The 19,729-nt window shown below is 38.5% G+C and overlaps 4 protein-coding genes across 13 annotated transcripts; 3 read left to right on the forward strand and 1 right to left on the reverse strand.

Moving 5' to 3' along the window:
- Nucleotides 1–2,040: 2,040 nt before the first annotated feature.
- LOC108173178 (uncharacterized) lies at nucleotides 2,041–2,621 on the forward strand (the record flags this gene model as incomplete). Its single annotated transcript, XM_017331787.3, has 1 exon — nucleotides 2,041–2,621. A coding segment is annotated over one exon (342 nt), but the record flags the coding sequence as incomplete, so codon positions are not given.
- A 3,185-nt stretch (nucleotides 2,622–5,806) lies between these two features.
- On the forward strand, nucleotides 5,807–7,931 carry LOC103432844 (transcription factor bHLH51). Its single transcript, XM_008371052.4, has 2 exons — nucleotides 5,807–6,343; nucleotides 7,289–7,931. The coding sequence occupies exons 1-2, from the start codon at nucleotides 6,008–6,010 to the stop codon at nucleotides 7,769–7,771; spliced, it is 819 nt and encodes a 272-aa protein (XP_008369274.1). The 5' UTR covers nucleotides 5,807–6,007; the 3' UTR covers nucleotides 7,772–7,931.
- A 2,871-nt stretch (nucleotides 7,932–10,802) lies between these two features.
- LOC103432958 (transcription factor MYB73-like) lies at nucleotides 10,803–12,165 on the forward strand. Its single transcript, XM_008371182.3, has one exon. It carries the CDS (start codon nucleotides 11,228–11,230, stop codon nucleotides 11,987–11,989), a length of 762 nt encoding a protein of 253 aa, XP_008369404.1. The 5' UTR covers nucleotides 10,803–11,227; the 3' UTR covers nucleotides 11,990–12,165.
- Nucleotides 12,166–12,882: 717 nt separating this feature from the next.
- LOC103432959 (uncharacterized) lies at nucleotides 12,883–16,227 on the reverse strand. 10 transcript variants are annotated; one of them, XR_011583100.1, is made up of 8 exons: nucleotides 15,999–16,227; nucleotides 15,810–15,918; nucleotides 15,131–15,193; nucleotides 14,732–14,825; nucleotides 14,269–14,338; nucleotides 13,701–13,962; nucleotides 13,263–13,631; nucleotides 12,883–13,157 (listed from the first exon to the last, which is right to left on the reverse strand). XR_011583100.1 is itself a non-coding variant. In XM_070825298.1 (7 exons), exons 1-5 carry the CDS (start codon nucleotides 16,058–16,060, stop codon nucleotides 14,326–14,328), a joined length of 330 nt encoding a protein of 109 aa, XP_070681399.1. In that variant the 5' UTR covers nucleotides 16,061–16,204; the 3' UTR covers nucleotides 12,883–13,157; nucleotides 13,263–13,962; nucleotides 14,269–14,325. The 10 variants fall into 10 exon arrangements, 4 of the variants coding, with proteins under 4 accessions (XP_070681399.1, XP_070681400.1, XP_028961775.2 ...); XR_011583098.1 differs by lacking the exon at nucleotides 14,732–14,825 and having other exon boundaries at nucleotides 13,738–13,962; XR_011583097.1 differs by lacking the exon at nucleotides 14,732–14,825.
- Nucleotides 16,228–19,729: the final 3,502 nt, after the last annotated feature.

Below are 19,729 nucleotides of genomic sequence, written 5' to 3' on the forward strand. Positions count from 1 at the left end.
ATTATGGAGAAGTTGAGTATAATTTTTTTATTATTTTTGATTTTTTAAAAAGCGATATTATCTACATTAAGGGGTGGGGAACTAAGCTGTACAATGAGCTAGCAATAATATGGTTCGAATTTGTCTTTGGCAAGAATCGAATCTACGACCTCACTAACAAGTAAAGAGGAATACTACTCGATCGTAGTGCTGAGTGTCAAGTTGAGTATACTTCTAGTCTTGTTGAACAAGTGATAATAGTGGTGGATAGCATCTTATAACACATTCCACTGTGTCGAGGGTTCAAACTCTCTCTCCCTCTTTCTACATCGTAGCATAGATAATAATTGGATTATCGTTTGTAATAGAAAAAAAATAAAAGTTTAATGTACAACATTGGAAGATGCAAAATCTAACCAAAACTTGTTAGGGTTGTGAAATCCAAAGTCCATTTTTATTTTTTATATACTCCTCTCAATTTTTGGCAGTCGGATCGATGAATTGAAGAAGATTAACGAAAAAAAATTAATAAGGGTGTGTTGGAGGTGGTAAAAATTAGTGTGAATTGCAGCACTTTCCAACTTGTTATTCTATCAATAAACGACATGCCGTTCCGGTATAGAAAACCAAATGTAAGAACGTGGCAGGCACGCGCTAGGATTTGGTGTGGTGGCATCAAATTCTCATCTCCATTTCCTTGGATTACAGACCATCCACACCATTTGCTCGCACCACAACGCAGACAGTGAACAGTAAGCTATTAGCTCTCTCTTTTTCTCTCTAAATGGTTGGGCCGTAGACGACCATAAAAATGGCTGTTTCATTCCACTCGGTGCCGGGCTTCAATTCCACGGTAACTTCCATGTTCCCTCACCTGCTCCATCATATCTTCAACAGTTTCTACCTTTTCTTGATTTTTATATTTTCCTTTTCAAAGTTTTTGTTATTCTTCTTTGTGTTGAAATATATTCAACTGGATATGCACTTTAACAGCGAGGGCGGAGCTACGACATAGTGTGGCTCCGCCTTCTTGGTTTGGAGCAATCATTTTCTAGGTTGCTTGCTTTTTGTATGATAAATTAGGTAGGGTGGTGCTATCCGCACACTCTTTCTTATCTATCATGCTCTCTTTTAATTTTTATATATTCTTTGATTAATTTGATTCGACGGTCGAAAATTTAGAAGAGTATGTAAAAGGTAAAATGAGACATGTGAACAACACCGCTCAATTAGATATTAGATGGTGTTAAAGGAAGAATCTTGGTTCAAGGAGTGAAAAAGCTACATGAGCAGAGAGAAAGTTACCTACACTAGGATGGCACCGTCATGGTATTCAAAGCCAATCATGCATTGTGAGAAGGGTAAGTTCGTGGCAGTGCGTGATTGACTTGGTATACTGATGAGAAATTAGATGGTCAGGATAAGGCTTTCTTGTATTGGTTTAAGGTTTTAACTGTGAAGAGCTCCTGATGAAAGAGATGATTGTTACAGTCCATCGTGCCTTTAAATTAGACATTGTTGCTTTACAAACTATGTTGTATGTAGCGGAATAGTTTCATGCTTTCGTTGCTCATAAACTGGTTCAAGGGAACTGTTTCTAGCCATGAAAGAGATGATTGTTCAACAAAATATCTGCGCTTTTGTTATCTGTGACGAAAGACGAAAATATCTCAGCTTACAGTTTTATGTTTTGTTGTGGTCCATTCCAAATATCTTGGAAAGTGGATGCTTCCCTCGTTAATTTATGGAGGTTTTTTTGTTCTTCTCCGTTACAAGTTACAGGCTAAGTACCAGAATGTGTCAAAAGGTTCTGTTGGAGCTTCTATACCAGCGGCCACCACCCAATTCACATCCTTCTTTGGAGCGTTTGGACAAAGGAGGAATGTAAGCGAAAAACGATGGGGCTTATGTCTTTCAGTTGCAGATAGCAATCAGCTCACCACAGACACTGGTGTCATTGATAAGTCCGGATCTCAAACTTCTGATGCTCCCAATGGCTCTTTGGATACTTCAAATCCAAAGCAGGAGGCATCTCTTTCACCTGACGTTCAACCCAAGTAAAAAAGATCGCCGCTAACAGCAAGGGAGAGATTGAGGGTGGCCAAGGTTCTCAGTCGTTACACAGACTCAAAGCCATTGAAAAAATCAGCTAGGGGCAAGAATGTATTAGATGCTCTCAGAGACAGCGAGCGTGGGAAGAAAAGGTCCGGACTTCCAGAGGCCCCTACAAACATTTTTGACGACAGCAAGCGAGGAATGCCTAAGCAGGGCCTAACTTGGGATTTTCCAGGGGGCAATGATCTGTTTCTAATTCTCTTTTCATTTGTATTTATCAGCACGGTGATGTTCGCTACAACGTTCGTAGTTTGGAAACTTGGTGCCATCCATTTCAATGAAAATTGAGACGGACTGCGGTTGGCATCCCGGAGTTTTGCACCAGCCACCTTGATGCTTCTGTGTACTGAAGTTCTCGTCTTCCACAGGACTAGGGTTTGAAACCATTGTAGGCAAGATATACATATCAATGTAAAAAGATTTGCAGGGTTAATATTTGTATCATCAGTATTCAACATCTACTGCAAGTATACTTTTGTAGCTTCATTGGAGAGAAACATATGGTAAAGCTATTCAGTTCCTTTGAACTTCTTCCCTTGTTTTTCACTTCAACTACTTCAAAATTAACAAGAAAGTATTTCACTTTGTATTTTTGTTAAGATTAACATTGACTTTAGGGCTCATTTTATTTTATTTGTGTACTAGGTTTGCTTTGTTGACACACTCAACTCATGAGAGAATGTAAACTTACCTCCTTCAAGAGATATAACCTATAACTACAGATGTTGTCTTGCCATGCACCTAAACATAAAACTTTTTAAGATTGATCAGAGGAGAGAGACTTACCTACACTAGGTAGGTTAATAGATTTCAAACTAATAATCTAATGTCATGAGTGTAAATTTTTTCACACATCAATATATTATTAGTTTGAGATATCGCAGTAGTGCTGGTTCCAATGTAAATAAGTCGTTCTCCCATCAAACACCCATGACCATGAGTTCATCTATGACCAGAGCCAAGACCAAAGTGGCCAACCCACTGGAGCCATTTCATACTCAGATTTATATCGTGGCTCCTGCCGACGATACATTATTTAGGAAAAACGATGAACCAAACAAATGGGACCCAAAAGACATGCATTCGTGATATCAATACTAGAAAAAAGAAAAAAATTGAGGGAAATAAAGAGTAGGTTGAGCAGATGTCGTATCAATCTTTAAAGACCCTTTCTATTTTTTACAATTAATAGCGTCAATAAGTTAAATAATTAATTTAAAAAGAAAAAAAATCAATGAATATAATTATATTTAAACTGTCCTCATAATACGTAAATATAATTATATTTTGCCACAACAATAAAACGTCATCCTCCATTAACGCTCTTTTACACTGTTTGAGTGTAAAATCAAGGGCCCTATATATATGTACGTATCCTGCCATTGTTTATTGCTATTTCAAGCTCTTTTGTCTGCTTGTGTAGTACCAACAAACCCACGAGAGAAGAAGACAAACAAAGTCACTAAAAATGTGGGTATAGATGGAGATCTCACAAAACCCTAAAATGATCTTGTCTGACGGTACGTGAGAAATGTTGTGTTGAAAAATCGTCTATGGAGAATTCCGAGACCATACCATATATGGTTAGAAGCTTTTATCAACGGATTAAAAACGTAACATGTTAGAATGTTGTTAAAATTGAAAACTATTCAACTCGATAATACTTAACAGTTGTAATTGACTGTTAGAAAATAGAATATGTACGTTGCTTGTGTTGGGAGAAAACTATACAATTTAAATAATACTTAATAGTTCTAATTGATGTTTGAAAACATAGCACAAGTCATAGTGTCACGATGAGAAATCTAGAGCATTCAACATGAACTATACTTAACGTATTGCCTGAAGCATAAGGTCATCTTCAACCGATGGCTGGGCAAATGTCTCGTTTTAGCCATCTGGCCCTTCAAGATCCTCTAAGATATTAATATTTTAATGAACAGTACATGATCATATTTGTCTCCGTCTCCAACCGAGGGCCAAAGAGCTCGTTTTAGCCCTGTCACAAAAAACCGTCGACAACCGAGGGCCAGAGGGCCATAAGGCCAAACATAATTTATTATTTAAAAATTACAAATTAAAATAAAATGAAACAAATTTTGTGAAATAGAACTTATAGGAAAAAATGGAATTTAAAAAAAATATGAAACAAATTTTGTAAAATAAAAGTTATAGGAAAAAATAAAAGTTATATGAAAAATTTTGTACATAAAAAATAATAATAAAACTGTAAAAAAAAAAAAATTCAAATGCAACGGCTAGTCAACTAGCTGTTGCATTTGAATTTTTTCTTAAGAATCCTGTCGGTTATAACCGACAGAAAATCCAACACATTTAAAAAAAATTTGGCTAGCCTAGGGCTGGCTGGAAGTGGCCAGCCCTCTAGCCCTTTGGCCTTTTCTGATTTCGTGGGGCCCTCTCAGATTCCACAGCTCTCTGGCCTTGCCCTCGGTTGGAGATGGTTTTCGGCCCTCTGGCTCTTTGGACCATTCGGTTGGAGATGGCCTAACGAGTGAGAAGAAGGATACAATTATTCTACAATATTTAACGGTTCTAATTGACTATATAAAAAACATAACATGTTATATTATCCTGGTAAGATGAAATTGTTCAACATAAGCAATCCTTAGTGGTTCTAATAAATTGACTAATACTATTACAATTTATCATATGAGATACATTCTATGTGTGAGAGTGGAGTGCGAAAATTGTCATGTTCTAGTTGTGGGGATGAAAAAGCACCATTGGAGTCTGGAGAGGTTTCGATAGTGGTTGCTGAAAGCAACCAAGTCAGTACCCAGCAGCTAGCTGTATGTCACTTGGAATTGAGTGGTGTGGCAGCGTGCTTTGTAGGCTAGCTAAAGGTGTTTTAGAGTAAGTTAAAACAGCCTAACAGTGCTTATATAAGGAATTAAATATACGAGCGTTGTATATCTAAAGGCTGAAAAGCATTGTGCTAATATGCTCAAATTCTCATTTAAAATCATAATATTTCGTCTCTAACTAACATTCATGCTAGTACTTGTTTTGGGTTTGGATAAGGATCAAGTTACAAAGCACAGATTAAGACCATGTTAATATGTTATACCCCTAGAGTTGATGATCCCTCCAACCCGACTATTTAGAAGTTGTTTAATTAGTGCAACTGTTGTATGTAGCAGTATCTTCACAATTGGTGAAATTGGGTGAGACCAACATGTAAGTAGTCCAAGGCTTCCCAAGACTTCTCGTACAAGTTTGTTCTTTCTTTTCTTTTCTCGTTCTAGTGCCATTTATTTCAACTCGAGTTATTTATTCTTCAAACCCTAGTAATGGTGGAAAAGGTAACAATAGCCTCTCCTTTTTTTTCTTCTTCTGTTTCATGATAGCCTAGTTGGAAATAACCATCTTAAGGTGTGGAGGTGAGAGGGGACACAAAAAGAAAAGAAACATAAAAGATGATGCCTACATCCCATTTGAGTATTGTGAAAATTTTATAATGACAAAGACGAGAGACCTAATTTAGTTTTTGCCCTAGGGCCCCTAATTAGCCAAGGCCGGCCTGGTCGACAACTGCACTTAAGAATTTTTCCTACTACTGTTATCAAGTCAATCCATCTAATGCCATTGTCGGTACTGTTTTACTTAGTTGGATGTACAGTTGAGCTACTGCCAAATGCGTATTACTATCCGATTCACTAATTACCACGGAACCCTAAAGAGAAAGAGAGAAGAAAGAAATTGTACTGAGGACTTGAGGTGACAGCCGGATACATCCAAAAGCAATTTTCATTTGACCAAGTGTAAGGGCTTGGTGGAAAAATACCAATCACACATTATGAATAGTAGATCTTAGAATATGTGAGATTAAAATCAAGGAGGGATTGGAGGACTGAGGTTTTTAGAATACGGTTTACTAGTGTGTTTTCTGGCCATGGATTACAACTGTTGTTATGCTGGGACTGGAGGGGTAAGCTGGCCACAGCAGTACAAATCTGGTGCAGCTCCAGCTGCTGCTGCAGTAAGCAATGAGTCTTCTTCCAGCTTTCTGGTTCCACGGCCTCCTCCTCCTCCTCATGTGTCGAGCACTAATCAATTCCAGTTTTGTGGGTTGCCGCCTAACTCGTGGTCTTTGACGGCAGCTGACGGTTTTGAAGACGATAGAGATGCATCTGCTTCGAAGAGCCACAGGCAGGCTGAGAAAAGGCGCAGAGATAGAATCAGTGCACAGCTTGCTACTCTTAGGAAACTCGTTCCCAAGTCCGACAAGGTATATATAATGCCATTTTCTCTTCTATTTGTGGAAATTATAATTAACGGTCTAACAACATAATATAGAATATCTCGCACGCACACGACAGTAACACTTGGCCTAGTTCATTTCTCCCTCTTTCTCGACATTCTGCCTCCTTGATGATTCAGTCTAATAACGTAGCATAATATGTCTCGTGTACAGAGCCAGAAATTTCTTCTAGCAGGGGCAATTGAAAACAACTAAGAAAATCTTATTATAGTATGGTTATACACAATATGATATTAATGATGGTTTCAAATGATGATGTATCACTATTCTAATGTTACAAAAATTTCAATATAGTAGTGGAAAGTGTGGCAAAGTGATGAGAAAAAAATAAGTACATGATAGGAAGGAGAGGATTTTTTTGATTTGAATGATAGAACAAGAGCACTATTGCTTAAATAATATTTGATATGGAGTATAAGTAGAATGAATGTATGTTGGATATTAGATACATATATTTTCTTCAAAGATAACCATGTATATTATATAATTGTAGTATGCAACTAAACAAATGAATTACTTGAGTGGGGCATCTGCCCCCAGTGAGCCTTCTTTGGCTCCGTCCATGCATGTACGCATATAACACTTTGCCTAGTTCATCTCTTCCTCGTTCTCGACATCTGCCTCATTAATGATTCAATCTAACAACATAACATAATATGCTCTTTCTTTTTCTTGGTAGTCTAGCTAATTCATAATTCATAGTCTAACAATATAAACATAACATGCCTCATCATGTCGAGATAAAACTTTGGCTCATTCATGATTGACAGTTTCCGACAACATAACATCTCTTCTGCATGCATACATGACTTGACAGTCTCAACTAATTCATGATTAACAATTTGACAACATAATATGCATGTCTCGCAACATGAAAACTTTCCTCATACAAGTTGATCTTTGTTTGTGTAGATGGACAAAGCGGCTCTATTAGGAAGCGTGATCGATCATGTGAAGGAACTAAAGCGAAAAGCGGTGGAAGTGAGCGAAGCCTTCATAGTTCCAACCGAAGTTGATGAAGTAACAATCGACTGTGATCCTGCTTATGGTGTAACCTCCACCACTACAAGTAGCACTAACATAAACAGGGGCAATTTTCTCATAACGGCATCCGTTTGCTGCGACGACCGGCCGGAACTCTTCTCGGAGCTCGTTCAAATCCTCAAAGGCCTAAAACTGACGGCGGTAAGAGCCGACATGGCAAGCGTCGGAGGCAGAATCAAAAGCGTTTTGGTGCTTTGTTCTAAGGATGGCGAAGAAGCAGTTTGCTTAAGCACTCTCAAGCAGTCCCTCAAGTTGGTTTTGAGTAAACTTGCCGCGTCGCCAACGGCGCCAAACTGTCGAATTCGAAGCAAGAGGCAGAGGTTTTTCTTTCCATTCCAAGACCCAAACTAATTAAGAAGATTTTGGAGTTCTATGTGAATCAAGTGCTTTCAGTACTTGGTCTATTTTCTTTTTTCTTTTTAAAATGAGAAGGATTTACATGACACAGATATATTGTTGTATGCACTGTGGTATTAGTGCTAATAATATAATGATGTGTCATTTTTCTCCATATAGTATTGCATTATTGACACAGAACGTCACAATAACAATATATGTGTCATATAAATTGCTTTCCTTTGGCAATAAGGCAGAAGGATGTGGCTTCCTACCACAAGACGTGGAGTTCATTGACAGATACCATATAGCTTACACTTTCCTCAACTGATCGTATATAATTATTCGACTGAACAATGAATGATGTTTTGCCTACTTCTGTTCAGTCTCATGTGTTTGGTGGCTATCAGGCATCTTGTCATTGTAATTAGTAAGGAATTTGATGGCAATTATTTGTATTATTAGTACCTAATAAACTCTGTGGTATGTGCTCCCAATTTCTAGATTAAGGAGGGCTATAGTTCTATTTCACCTGGTGTCAAAGCTCAGTAATTATAATCTGGTTATGAAATGCTACAGGTTGAGCAACAAGTTGGGGTCATTGACTCGTTGGCCCATTAACTTGGACTTTGGAGACTTGTAGTGCTTGTCAAAGGGTTTGCTATTGACAAGGCTGTGATGGGAAATCCAAATAATATTTTCACGAATGGCAAGAGAGGTTTTAACGTAGAATTTTTATGTTTAGAGGAGATATATCACCAGATTAAGAGTTAGGCGGAAAAACATCAGTAAGTCCATCTTGTGCATGTCAAAGAGAAAAGTGAGTACCTGCACCAATTTGAAACTAAATTCAATCTAATTTAATCAATGCTACGATTAGTAGATGATTTGAACTTGTGACATTTTCAATGTTGAAAAGAGAAGTACTATTAAATCAAATTAATATAACCAGTTGAATCGTGCATATTTTCCCTTATTGTGAACTGAAGCTTTTGTTGATTGAATCTAAATTACAATCACGAATTGATAACACAAATTAAATTTAAGAATCTTAGATTCTCAAACACCAGACTTGAATATAATCCTCAAAAATCAAATACACAAATCAAAACAATTACGATGTAGATTAGGTTGCACGTGTGCGGTGTACCTAACTAAAGATTGGTCTCACATGAGATGGTGTTTGAAAGATGTAAAGTTTCACGTCAAAAACTTGACGAAATGAAATACAATTTGTACCGAGTAGTTTTATTGCTATTTACATCGATAACCTCCATTTTTTGCTAAAATGTGCACCTAGTTAAGTTGGCAATTTTTCAAATCGAGGCCTTTTTAGGAGGTCCCGATGGAGTCCCAAGCAAATTCCTACCCCTTCATTTTGGTGAAATTGGGTAATCAATAAGTTTGATATTGCCAAACTGTATCATGTCAGCATTTGAGGTTTAAATAAAAGATTATATGACTAATTATATCTAGCTACTCCACTTTCTTTAGGTTAAAACAAACTTTGAACTCTGATGCTATACAGTGTAGTAGTTGAATGTGATTATGTAATGTCTAAGTGCTAGAAAATAAAATTAATTTGATCACCAACTTCTCCATTGCAACTCCACAAAACTACCGTAGAAAATAGTTGCCTTGCAGTTTGTGCTTCCGTTCGTTCCACTAAGAAACGGATAGCTGTTACACCTTACAAGCGATGTTGTATGAGTACATTAAGCACCTTCGTACAGCTACCAGTAAACTCCTAACAGCTACCATAAGCATAACCAAATAAGCATAACCAGTAAACTCCTAACAGCTACCATAAGCACCTTCGTACGAGCATAAGAACCTCCGTACAAATCGCCACTAAGACAACAAATGCAGCAAACCTATACTGAACACACGCAATGTCATCGTCGGTAAGCGAAACCACAAAGTACCATTGTTGACAAGCGATGCCACATCATTGCTAGGCAAGACATTATCCGCTAGACGCGGTATATACGAAACATACACTAATCCGGAACGGAGTCCATCTTTGGCTTACCTCCACCTGCCGAGTTCTTTCCACCTGAGACGATACCGCATCTGTAAGATCCACCGCTCCTACAAACCAAGCAAGGCAAAGCAGCCACAAATCTGGCCAGGTAAGGGCGGCGCCGTTGTGAATCAGTCAAGAAGAAAAACACCGTTGGAACAAGCCGTGATGAGGTGTCTGATTCACCAACAACCAATAAACCAACCACAAGATGAAAGGGAGGGGTAGGGAGGCGAGGCAGAAGGAGCGGGAGGTGGAGGGGAAAGGAGTCGTTTCACTTTACTGGAGGGACTTGCTAAAACTTTTTATGGGAGAAAGAAGATGTACGAACACGTAGGTGTATTTTACAGGGATAACTAGTTTTATGTATAGCCTTAGTAATACGGTTTAGTAGTATTTCTCTTGACTTGTAAGTGAAACGTCTTAGATTCGATTCTTGCCAAATGCAAAGTTGAACCACATTATTATGGCAACCCATTATAAGACTTAACTCACTCTCCCACCTTCTTAGTGTAGATATTATCGTTTGTTAAAAAAAAAGAACAACAAAACAACTCATTGTAAAACTTAACTTACTCTCCCACCTCTTTAGTGTAGATATTATCGTTTGTTAAAAAAAAAAGAACAACAAAACAACTCATTGTAAAACTTAACTTACTCTAGACTATCATTTGTTAAAAAAAAAACAACACAAAACAAAACTAGTTTCATGTATGCAATCATGATAAATGACATGAACGCCTTTGACGGACATGGATCCTCTTCGGATCCATGTATCCTAATCATAGGAATCCACCAATCTGGACTATTGAAATTTGATTCAATGGTTAAAGTTATTATAACTTTAAAGCAGAACCCTGTTTATAGCTGTCAAATTTCAATGATCTAGATTAATGAATCCCTAGAATCAGGAGACATGCATCCCTGAGCGCTTTTGACAAATGACCCTCCTCAAGTTTGAGTTCCAAATTGCAACACAACCTGAAGTTTGTAATTGCATAAAACTAAAACGCATGTGCCATTTGTGCAATTTTTCCATCTTTCTTTTGATTAGAGTGCTAATTATTAATTAATCTCCCGAATATTTGGAAGCGTAAAGAATGAAGGGGGAAGGTGCAACTTCCTACTAAAAACACAACAACAAAAACCCACTTCTTCTTAAACCCCTCCCTCTCTAATCTAATCTCATCTCTAATTTCAAGAGAAGTTTCCAAAAAAAAAAAAACAAAGTTCAAATTAAAAAATGAACACAAAAAACAGAAAGAAAGAAACGCGTTTGGAGTTAATTTCCGTTATGTGAAATCAGAGCGGTTTTACGGTTCATGCATGTCACCACCGACCCCCCTCCATCTCTTCCACCGAACGGTTAAAACCCACTCATCAAATCAAAACTCCCCTCTCTCTCCCATTCGAATCCAAATTTCCAATCTCTCTGTTCTTATGATCGCATGACGACGATGGGAGCGATGAGCAGTGAGGATCGCGTGACGGGGTCGTGGAACCCGCAGGAGGACGCCACCCTGATCAAATTGGTGGCTCAGCACGGCCCCAGCAACTGGTCCCTCATCAGCACCGGCATTCCCGGCCGCTCCGGCAAGTCCTGCCGCCTCCGCTGGTGCAACCAGCTCTGCCCCACCGTCCAGCACAAGCCCTTTTCGCCTCAGGAGGACTCCATTATAATCCAGGCCCACGCCCTCCACGGAAACAAGTGGGCCACCATCGCCCGCCTCCTTCCCGGCCGCACCGACAACGCCATCAAGAACCACTGGAACTCCACTCTGCGGCGGTGGCGGCGCCAACTCGCCAAGTTGTCTTCCGAGTCGTCCTGTTCCGACTCGGCGGCCGCGCACGGGGAAGAGCCGGACTTGAAGCGGCAGTGCCTACGCGCGTCGCCGGAGCATGAGAGTTTGAAGGCGGACGCGGGAGGGGAGGGAGTGATAGTCAAGACGTCGCTGACGCTATCGCCGCCTGGTGAGAATGCGGAGAACGATGTCGCTGTGAAAAGTGAGGAGGAAGAACACGATCGCGAAGCGGTGGACAATAACGACGATGGGGAGAAATGTGCGGTGGAGATGGATGAGACGTGTTTGCTGACGATCATGCAGCGGATGATAGCGCAGGAAGTCAGGAATTACATCTACGGCTTACGGCCCGATGGTGGGCCCACATTTGGACTGCACTCCGCGCATCAAAACGAAAACGACGCGTAACGTCGATTACTTGGAAGGTTTCATTTTTCAATATTTTTCCTTTTTCTTTTAGTTTCTTCGGTTGGGTGAAATTTCGGTTTCAAAATCTTGGTGAACCTGGAAACCTCTCGTATGCAGTGTAATGCTTTTACTTGCGGGCACTAGAAATACAAGAGATTAATATGCCACATTGAAAAGTACGATGGGTTGAGACGTAACCACATTGAATAGAACAACATATTGGGGCGTAGCCACATTGAATAGAATGCATGTGATGCACCACGCTCTAATCCCGCAGAGGAAACCTAATACTAATATGGATTTAGATGTGACGTAAACCGAAACTACGAGAACAAGCATCTGCATCGATACATAGAAACAGACCACGTCGGTTCCAAAATGTTTTGATACACATACAGGAGACTTCGGTTGATGAACAATCAACCCAACAGAAACGCTAAAACAAGAACGTTCCAAACCTACGTTTTAGTTAACCACATTTCCTGCACAAAACTACACATCTCATAGCAGAGTTCCGCTCTCAAAATATAACAACGCGGTGCTTTTGTTACAAAAATTCCAGCTTAATGCTTCATTGAAATCAATCAACCTATCCAAAATTTAAAACCCTACACAGAATGAACATCCAATGCGAAGCACACATGTTCATCGACATTGGGGATTCCAAATTTTCGCCATTGGGCGTGCCTAAACCAAAAACCCTGACCAAATTAAGTTAGATCATTACCCAGAACAATGGTGTCAACCAGTCAATCAAAAGGGTATCGGCTCCTAAACCCAACAGTGAACCCTAAACAGATAATTTCCCGTAACATACCCCGCCTATGTCAAACTCTTAAAACACAAATGAATGAAACATTGCATAGCGAAATATAAACAGATTAACATCAAAATATTCCAAATCGCCACCGATGCTATAGGATATAAAAATAAATTATCTGACTGAACTGATTAAAGCAAAACTTGTTCCAAACGATAACACAAAGCGTACAAAACGACTACAAGTTCACTAATGGGGTACTGATTACTTGATTAGACAACAAAACATGGAGACGGAAGCGAAACGACGTCGATTGATGATCGGTGACAGCGAACGAGCAAACTACTTGGATCTCTGTCTCATCTTTCGGCGCTTCCTCTTCAACCTCCTCATGCGCTTCTTCTTCCACTGCAATCACCGCCGTAAAAAAATGCACAGAAAACGAATCAATCAACGGACACAAAGCGAGGACGAACAGAAAGCGTAGGTGATCGGGAGAGATTGAGAAATTACCTTGGCTCTCATGGTGGCGGTAAAACGACGTTCGCTCCCAAACCCTAGTCTTGAAAGCTGCAGAGGACGGAAGAAGATACAGTGGCGTGAGAAGGTTTGGAGTTCAGAGCTTTGCGAGCATTTATACTGGACGGAGAAAACCCTAATGTGTAGTCGGCTTTCATATTTGGGTTGGGCCGATTGGTGCAAAATCTTTTAAAAATCTAGAGGCCCATTATGTATATTTGGGGGAATGAGCAAGATTAGTTGGGCTCACATAGAAGGAATATGGAAAGAAGAATCATATTTGGGAGGGGCTCCAAACTTTAACTCATCGTTGTCTCTCTCTCCCTTCTCCCTCGTGTCTGACCTCCACAATTATGTGAGAATCTGAAGGTAAAATAGTGTCATGTCCACGAAAAAAGAAACCTTATTAGAGTTTATAAGAGGTTGGACTACCTCCATATTGCTAATTAGTTTATGGTGGAATCTCAACTTTCTTTATGTTATCAAAATAAGCTAGCCCACATGTGAGGTTCAACGGCTATACTTGCTCACGTCACTTAATTAGTGCTGTTCTTGTGGACTGGCTGTTGACTGGCCGAGAAAAAACCAATGCTTTTAGCTTAAACGGATTTTCACTGGATCGAAGCCTTTGACGGAAAAAATTGAGGAGTTGAGGAGGCGGCTGGCAGATTAGGATGCCATTGTGGTATATCCCCTGCTACAACCACCAGAATAGACTTGTATTAGATTCTATTATTGTACTTTGCTTCAATGTACACTTTTAATAATATATATAGAATAATTTGGTCATTATTTTTTACACACTCCGACCCGGAATGTCCACCTAGACTTTGAATCGAGCTGTGCTGGCCAACACCTAGAGGGTGACAAAGCCATAAAGTGTAAATTTAAACCTAAAATTGCCTAAATATAAGAGTGCACTTGTGAGCGGGAATGAACCCATTTCACAATTGATGACAAAGCATAAGTAAAGTACAGTAAAGTAGGATAAGAATTATACCATCGAAGGTAACCACGTATACCAAGATTTGCCAACAATTTTCACCAACACGAAAGCTCAGCACTTAAACCTAGAGGGGAGAAAAAAAAAACAAGGGTGAGTGGGCCTAAAAATAAAGTTTTGTAAAAACCTTTTTGAAAACATAATAACCCCTCACTGTAAAACAAGTATAGTTTCCAAAATATACATATTACGTATAGTAAGAAAATACTTACCATAGCTTGCAATATCTCAAGAATTTAATACGACATAATATTTCGTAAATAAACATATGACGTCTGTAATCACATAATCTCGCATAAGCAAACATATCATATCAAGTGCTCATCGACACACGCTGACACACGAGTTCATGCAAAGGTATTCTGACATGAACATGACTCGGTGTAACAATGATATACGCTCTAGTATTACAATCACGTGAAGATTGGCGCTATACGCAGCACATACGAGTCCTAATTACCTATAGCAATCTAGGATAGGGCTGGCACGTACAATGGATCCAAAGTGAGCGTACGGTGCGATGTACACATACAATGTGAAAGATTGGCCCTGACCTGTGCGAGTTCTAACACCAATGCAGCAAATGATGAACATATAACATAAATATAGTTATGCCACAGTGATTCAATAATTCTAGTTAACATAATATTATTTGTACCCATAAATATAATTATAGCATCAATAATAATATGTATACCTGTGCATCCCGTAGGACATAGCATAACTTCATAATTTATATCCATGTGCTAAATCTCATAAACGTCACGCAAATCTAGGCTTATTGTGGAAAACTCTTTATGAAATGTATAAATGGAAACTAACAATTATATATACTATATAAAAGAAAAGACCCACTTACAGTTATTTGCGATGTCACATTCGTTCGAGCTAGGAAGGCCGGAGTCTCCGATAGTCATCGCACCTAAGCATAATATTGGGGACCGTTAGTAAAACTCAACGAAAACAACTAAATTTGGGAAAATGGAGTGCGGATTTGGAATTAGTGCGTCAATTTACGTTAAGAAGGGTCTCGGGCAAATTTTGTAAAAAGTAAACAAAAAGTCAGTGGTCAACCCTAAGTCAACTATGTTAAAACTTTATAATTTCACTAAATGGATGCCAAAAATAGACTCAGGGCATTGAAATTAGCCTAGGAAGGTTTCTAGAAATTTCCGAAAAAGTCAACATAAGTCAACTAACGATCAACAATTAATTTTAACATAATATTCCTTCCTCAAAAGGAATATTCCCTTTCAATCTCTAAGTGGATCCGGGTCGAATTTGGCCCACGGATCTGGGTTTGGGTAAACGGGTCGTGGGGTTGCGTCGGTTCTAGGTTGGGCTTTTTTTCTCTACATCGAATCGGGTTGACCCATTGGGCTCGCGGGTTGTACCCGCCGGACCCAGGAAAGAAGAACACCGGATTCGGGCCGATTTGGCAGGGAAACTCCCGAGCTCCGTTCAAGCTCGATTTTATAACCAAATCTCACCATTTAATTGGCAAAATAAAGCTAAGAGAGTAGAGATTCAAGTTATACCATTTTCATTCACATCCATGGTCGAAAATGGCCAAGAAACGCTTGCAGCTACGGTGAGTTCGCTGGAGATCTGGGTAATAATTTTCCCGAGTTGATTTCTGTATATAAGCTACCAAAAACTCGCGTGTAAGCTTGAAATCGAGCTAGACATTGAAAACTAAGAGATAATGAAGGGGTGCGAGTCCTTACCGAGGTCGAGAAGTGAGGTGGTCGCTGGATTTATTCTTGGTGTTCATATGCAACGAGCACATAGGGAAGATAGTGTAGAGAGTTTGAACGGAGGAGGAAGATGAAGGTCACAACGAGGTGGTCATCGCTGGTGGCGGAGGACCTCATCGGAGTGGTGAGTTACATGGGTCGCCGGTTTCTCTGCGTTTGTAGAAAGAGAGCTTAAAGTTAGATGAAAGAGTTTTAAAATAAGGGAGGTAAGAAGGAAGACACGGGGACAAAGAGGAGAGGAAACCCACGTGCGTGGGTCCCATGAACACAGATATCCCATAAGAAAATCATAAAATAGTAAGAATGACTATTTTAAATAATGAATTTACTAAAATGCCCTTTTACTTTGTAGTTTCGTAAAATCTTCAATGTAGCTCCAAATTTGATTATGCTTGTGCATGCGCGCTCATATTGTCAAGTACTATAAGGATACGCTAAAAGAATATTTTGTACGTTTCACTACACGCTGGTCAACGAAAGTCAACACCCTCACCTCTAGGGGCATTTTCGTCAAATCACTTTTTAAAAATTTATAAAATCGTAAAATTAGGAATAAGTTGTCACAATTTTCATATGTAATATTAAATAAATTAAAAGAAAAAACTAAATCCATACAATTTAATTAATAAAAATAAAAAATAAAAAAATGTTGCACTACGAAATATTTCATTACACAAACAATTAATAAAATTATATTAAATTAAGAAATATACAAACCCAAAAAATTAAAAAACCTTGAGCAAACAATTAGTATAACTAAATTAAAATAAAAAATATTAAAACTAAAAAATGAAAAATGGAAAACCTTGCTCGACGATTTATTTTGTTGTGCAAAAATAAAGAAATTAAATTAAATTAAAAAATAAAAATAATAAAAAACTTTGCGCGATGAAATCTTATTTGGCACGACATATCTGATTTCTTGTAGTAGTGTCTCGAGATATCATTATAAAGTAAATCATCAGCACTTCACTTTTGATCGTGATAGTAAATAAACAATAATTAATTGTTAGACAAGTAATATGATGATGAGGGGATAATGCATGGGAAAAAAAATGTGTTACCTGAAAGCATATTTGCATTGGACCCCTTTAGATTTTGTAAATCAAAACTCGCAATTTGTAGTATTAATTATGTTTTCACACTATATAATTATATATAGCTACAATGCCAAAGTAATACATATCGATTAAGGACTGTTTAAAATTGTTTTCAAGTTTTTTCAGAGATAAATGTACTTTTTGAACAACAAATCAGTAGGAGCCTTGTTAAAAAGATATACACATTTAAAGTTAGTGGCTGGGAACTATTGAAGGTAGAACCGATTAATTTAGCCATCCAGATAATGAAAGCCAGCTTAATCTTTGAAAGGACGTTTTCCAGGACAATTATATTCCATTCAGCTGTATATGTGATATACACGAGCCATATAAAAAAAAAAGAGATGATCGACTACTTGTGTTTTTGAGATGATCGACTGCCTATCTATCTCTCTTATCTTCTGGTGCTGCCATCGATTATGAATGAGCTTAAGTTTACCAGATGTCCAACAAATAAGTTCCAACACAAAATCTTACACACAAATTCTTAATATTTACATATCATATATACCATGCATATAAATTAATTAGAGTATAGAATAGTACCCAATACCTGAATATCGATTGTATGTGATGTGTCTTTGAGTATTTATCAAATATGGAACAGAGCTACTAATTCTCCTTTTGGTATTGCCCCCGAAAGAGGAAGATTACAGTGGGATAGCCCAAATTTATTTAGGGGATCACCAGCCAAAAGCCCTGTTATAAGTGTTTGGGTGAAAACTTGAACTTTGGGCTCAAAAGGAAGTTAGCCCAGAAGAAGGTCTAGAAGGAAGGAAGCTCAAGGTTCAGCCGAAGCCCAGAAGGCAGAATAAGCCCTTTTCCCGACTAAGTGCAGATCACTTGAGCCACTTGCTCACCTGCCTAGAAGTCAAGTGGTGTAGACTAGCCAGCTAATCAGCCCAAAAGTACTTTATAATGGCAGTGAAAGTAAAAAGCTGACGAGTCACTACCCTTCAGCTGCATTCGGGCAAGATTGATGTTTCAGGCAGCCAAGCCAAATCGTCTATAAAAAGGGAAAGAGAAATAAGAGATAAGGACACTCAATCAAACAAACAAACAAACACACAAACTCTGCTCAAGCTAGATTTGCATACGAAGTTGTAGTCAGCATCAAGCCTTTATCCTTTTTAGGATCAACCTTCACCTCAAACCCTTTGTAAAAGCTCTGTTACCTTGTTTGAATCTTGTTGTAGTATCGATTTACTCATGTAAACTCATCTCCCAATTTCCCCTTCTATCTGTCAAACCCTTTGTAAATCACAAAGATAAGAAGTTGCAAGACGATCAGCCTTGCCCGACCCTCTTTGTTTTGTCTTTTCATTCATAAATCTAGTAATATAATGTATACTTCTATTTGTATTCAAGTTATTTCTAGCAAGTTTATGATTAAAAGATGTCTTGGTTCTTGAATCTGGTCGGTTTAGTGGTGCCCAACCATGTAAAAGTAAAGTTGGAATCGTCACTCATAGCATGACCAGATCTAAGTTCTAATCGTTCGGGCATATAAGATTGATCAATCAAAAGTCCTTGGTCTCAAGGCATAAAAAAAATAACTTTATGTTGACTTAACCCATCCACGACAATCCTTGATAACAAGAAGACCGAAGTTACTTGGGGCGCAAGTAATCAGCCTATTTCTTAGTTTTATTTCTGTTATATTATGATTGCCACAAAACGTTTAAGTATAGAATGAATTCAGATGGGAAGCCTCAAGGCCTAACCTAAGGCCCTACAAAGGCACCTATCTAGGTTTGTTCTGCTCTTCGGGCTCAGGTGATTAAAATATAACAGTTGTAATACTCCTGCAACAATGAAAAAGCCACTATATGTTCAAGTACTTGGTTAGCTTTGATTGCGAGTCTCAAGGCCTACATGTAAGGCCCCACAAAGACAACTTTCCTAGCTAATTTGGTCTCTCGGGCATATACAATTAAACGAAACATCTGTTTTACATCTATCATACTAAAGATGGCAGTGCCACGCCTGAACACTTAAAGTTAATTTTGATTGTGAGCCTCAAGGCTTACACTTAAGGCCCCACAAAGGCACCTTTCAGAATTAACTCTGTCATTCTCTTACAGCCCGCCAATAAGTAGAAGCCTGACAGACAATCAACTGGCACCAACCTCTTGGGGAGCTGGGTGCTCGTTGGTCAGGAAACGTCCCCATCGGAAATTCCTCCAAACGAACAACAGGAGAAAGATTTTCATGACATGAGTTTACTGTCACGTGGCGTTCCATACCAATGATATAAGGATATACGTTAATTTTTTTTCACATATCCTTGTGTTTTTTGAACTGGACGTTACAGTGACAGTGAACTTTCTCCTACCATATAGACTAGACACAAGATAGATGATTACAGAGAGAAGATAATTAATACAGGAGACATTACCAAGGACAATATTAATTCCTCGCTGCTCCCCTTGCTCATGTTGAACAGTACGAAAATTTCAATTTTCGGTAATGCATTTCCACATATAATAAATTACACAATGGATCAAACTTTCTGTTGAGATCAAGAAAGAACAATTCTATCTAATTATATATTTATTCGTAACTGTATAGGAAGAAAATTCTAACTAATTGTATCCTTGT

This window comes from Malus domestica, chromosome 07, assembly GCF_042453785.1.
Source record: "Malus domestica chromosome 07, GDT2T_hap1".
NCBI classification, from domain to species: Eukaryota; Viridiplantae; Streptophyta; class Magnoliopsida; order Rosales; family Rosaceae; genus Malus; species Malus domestica.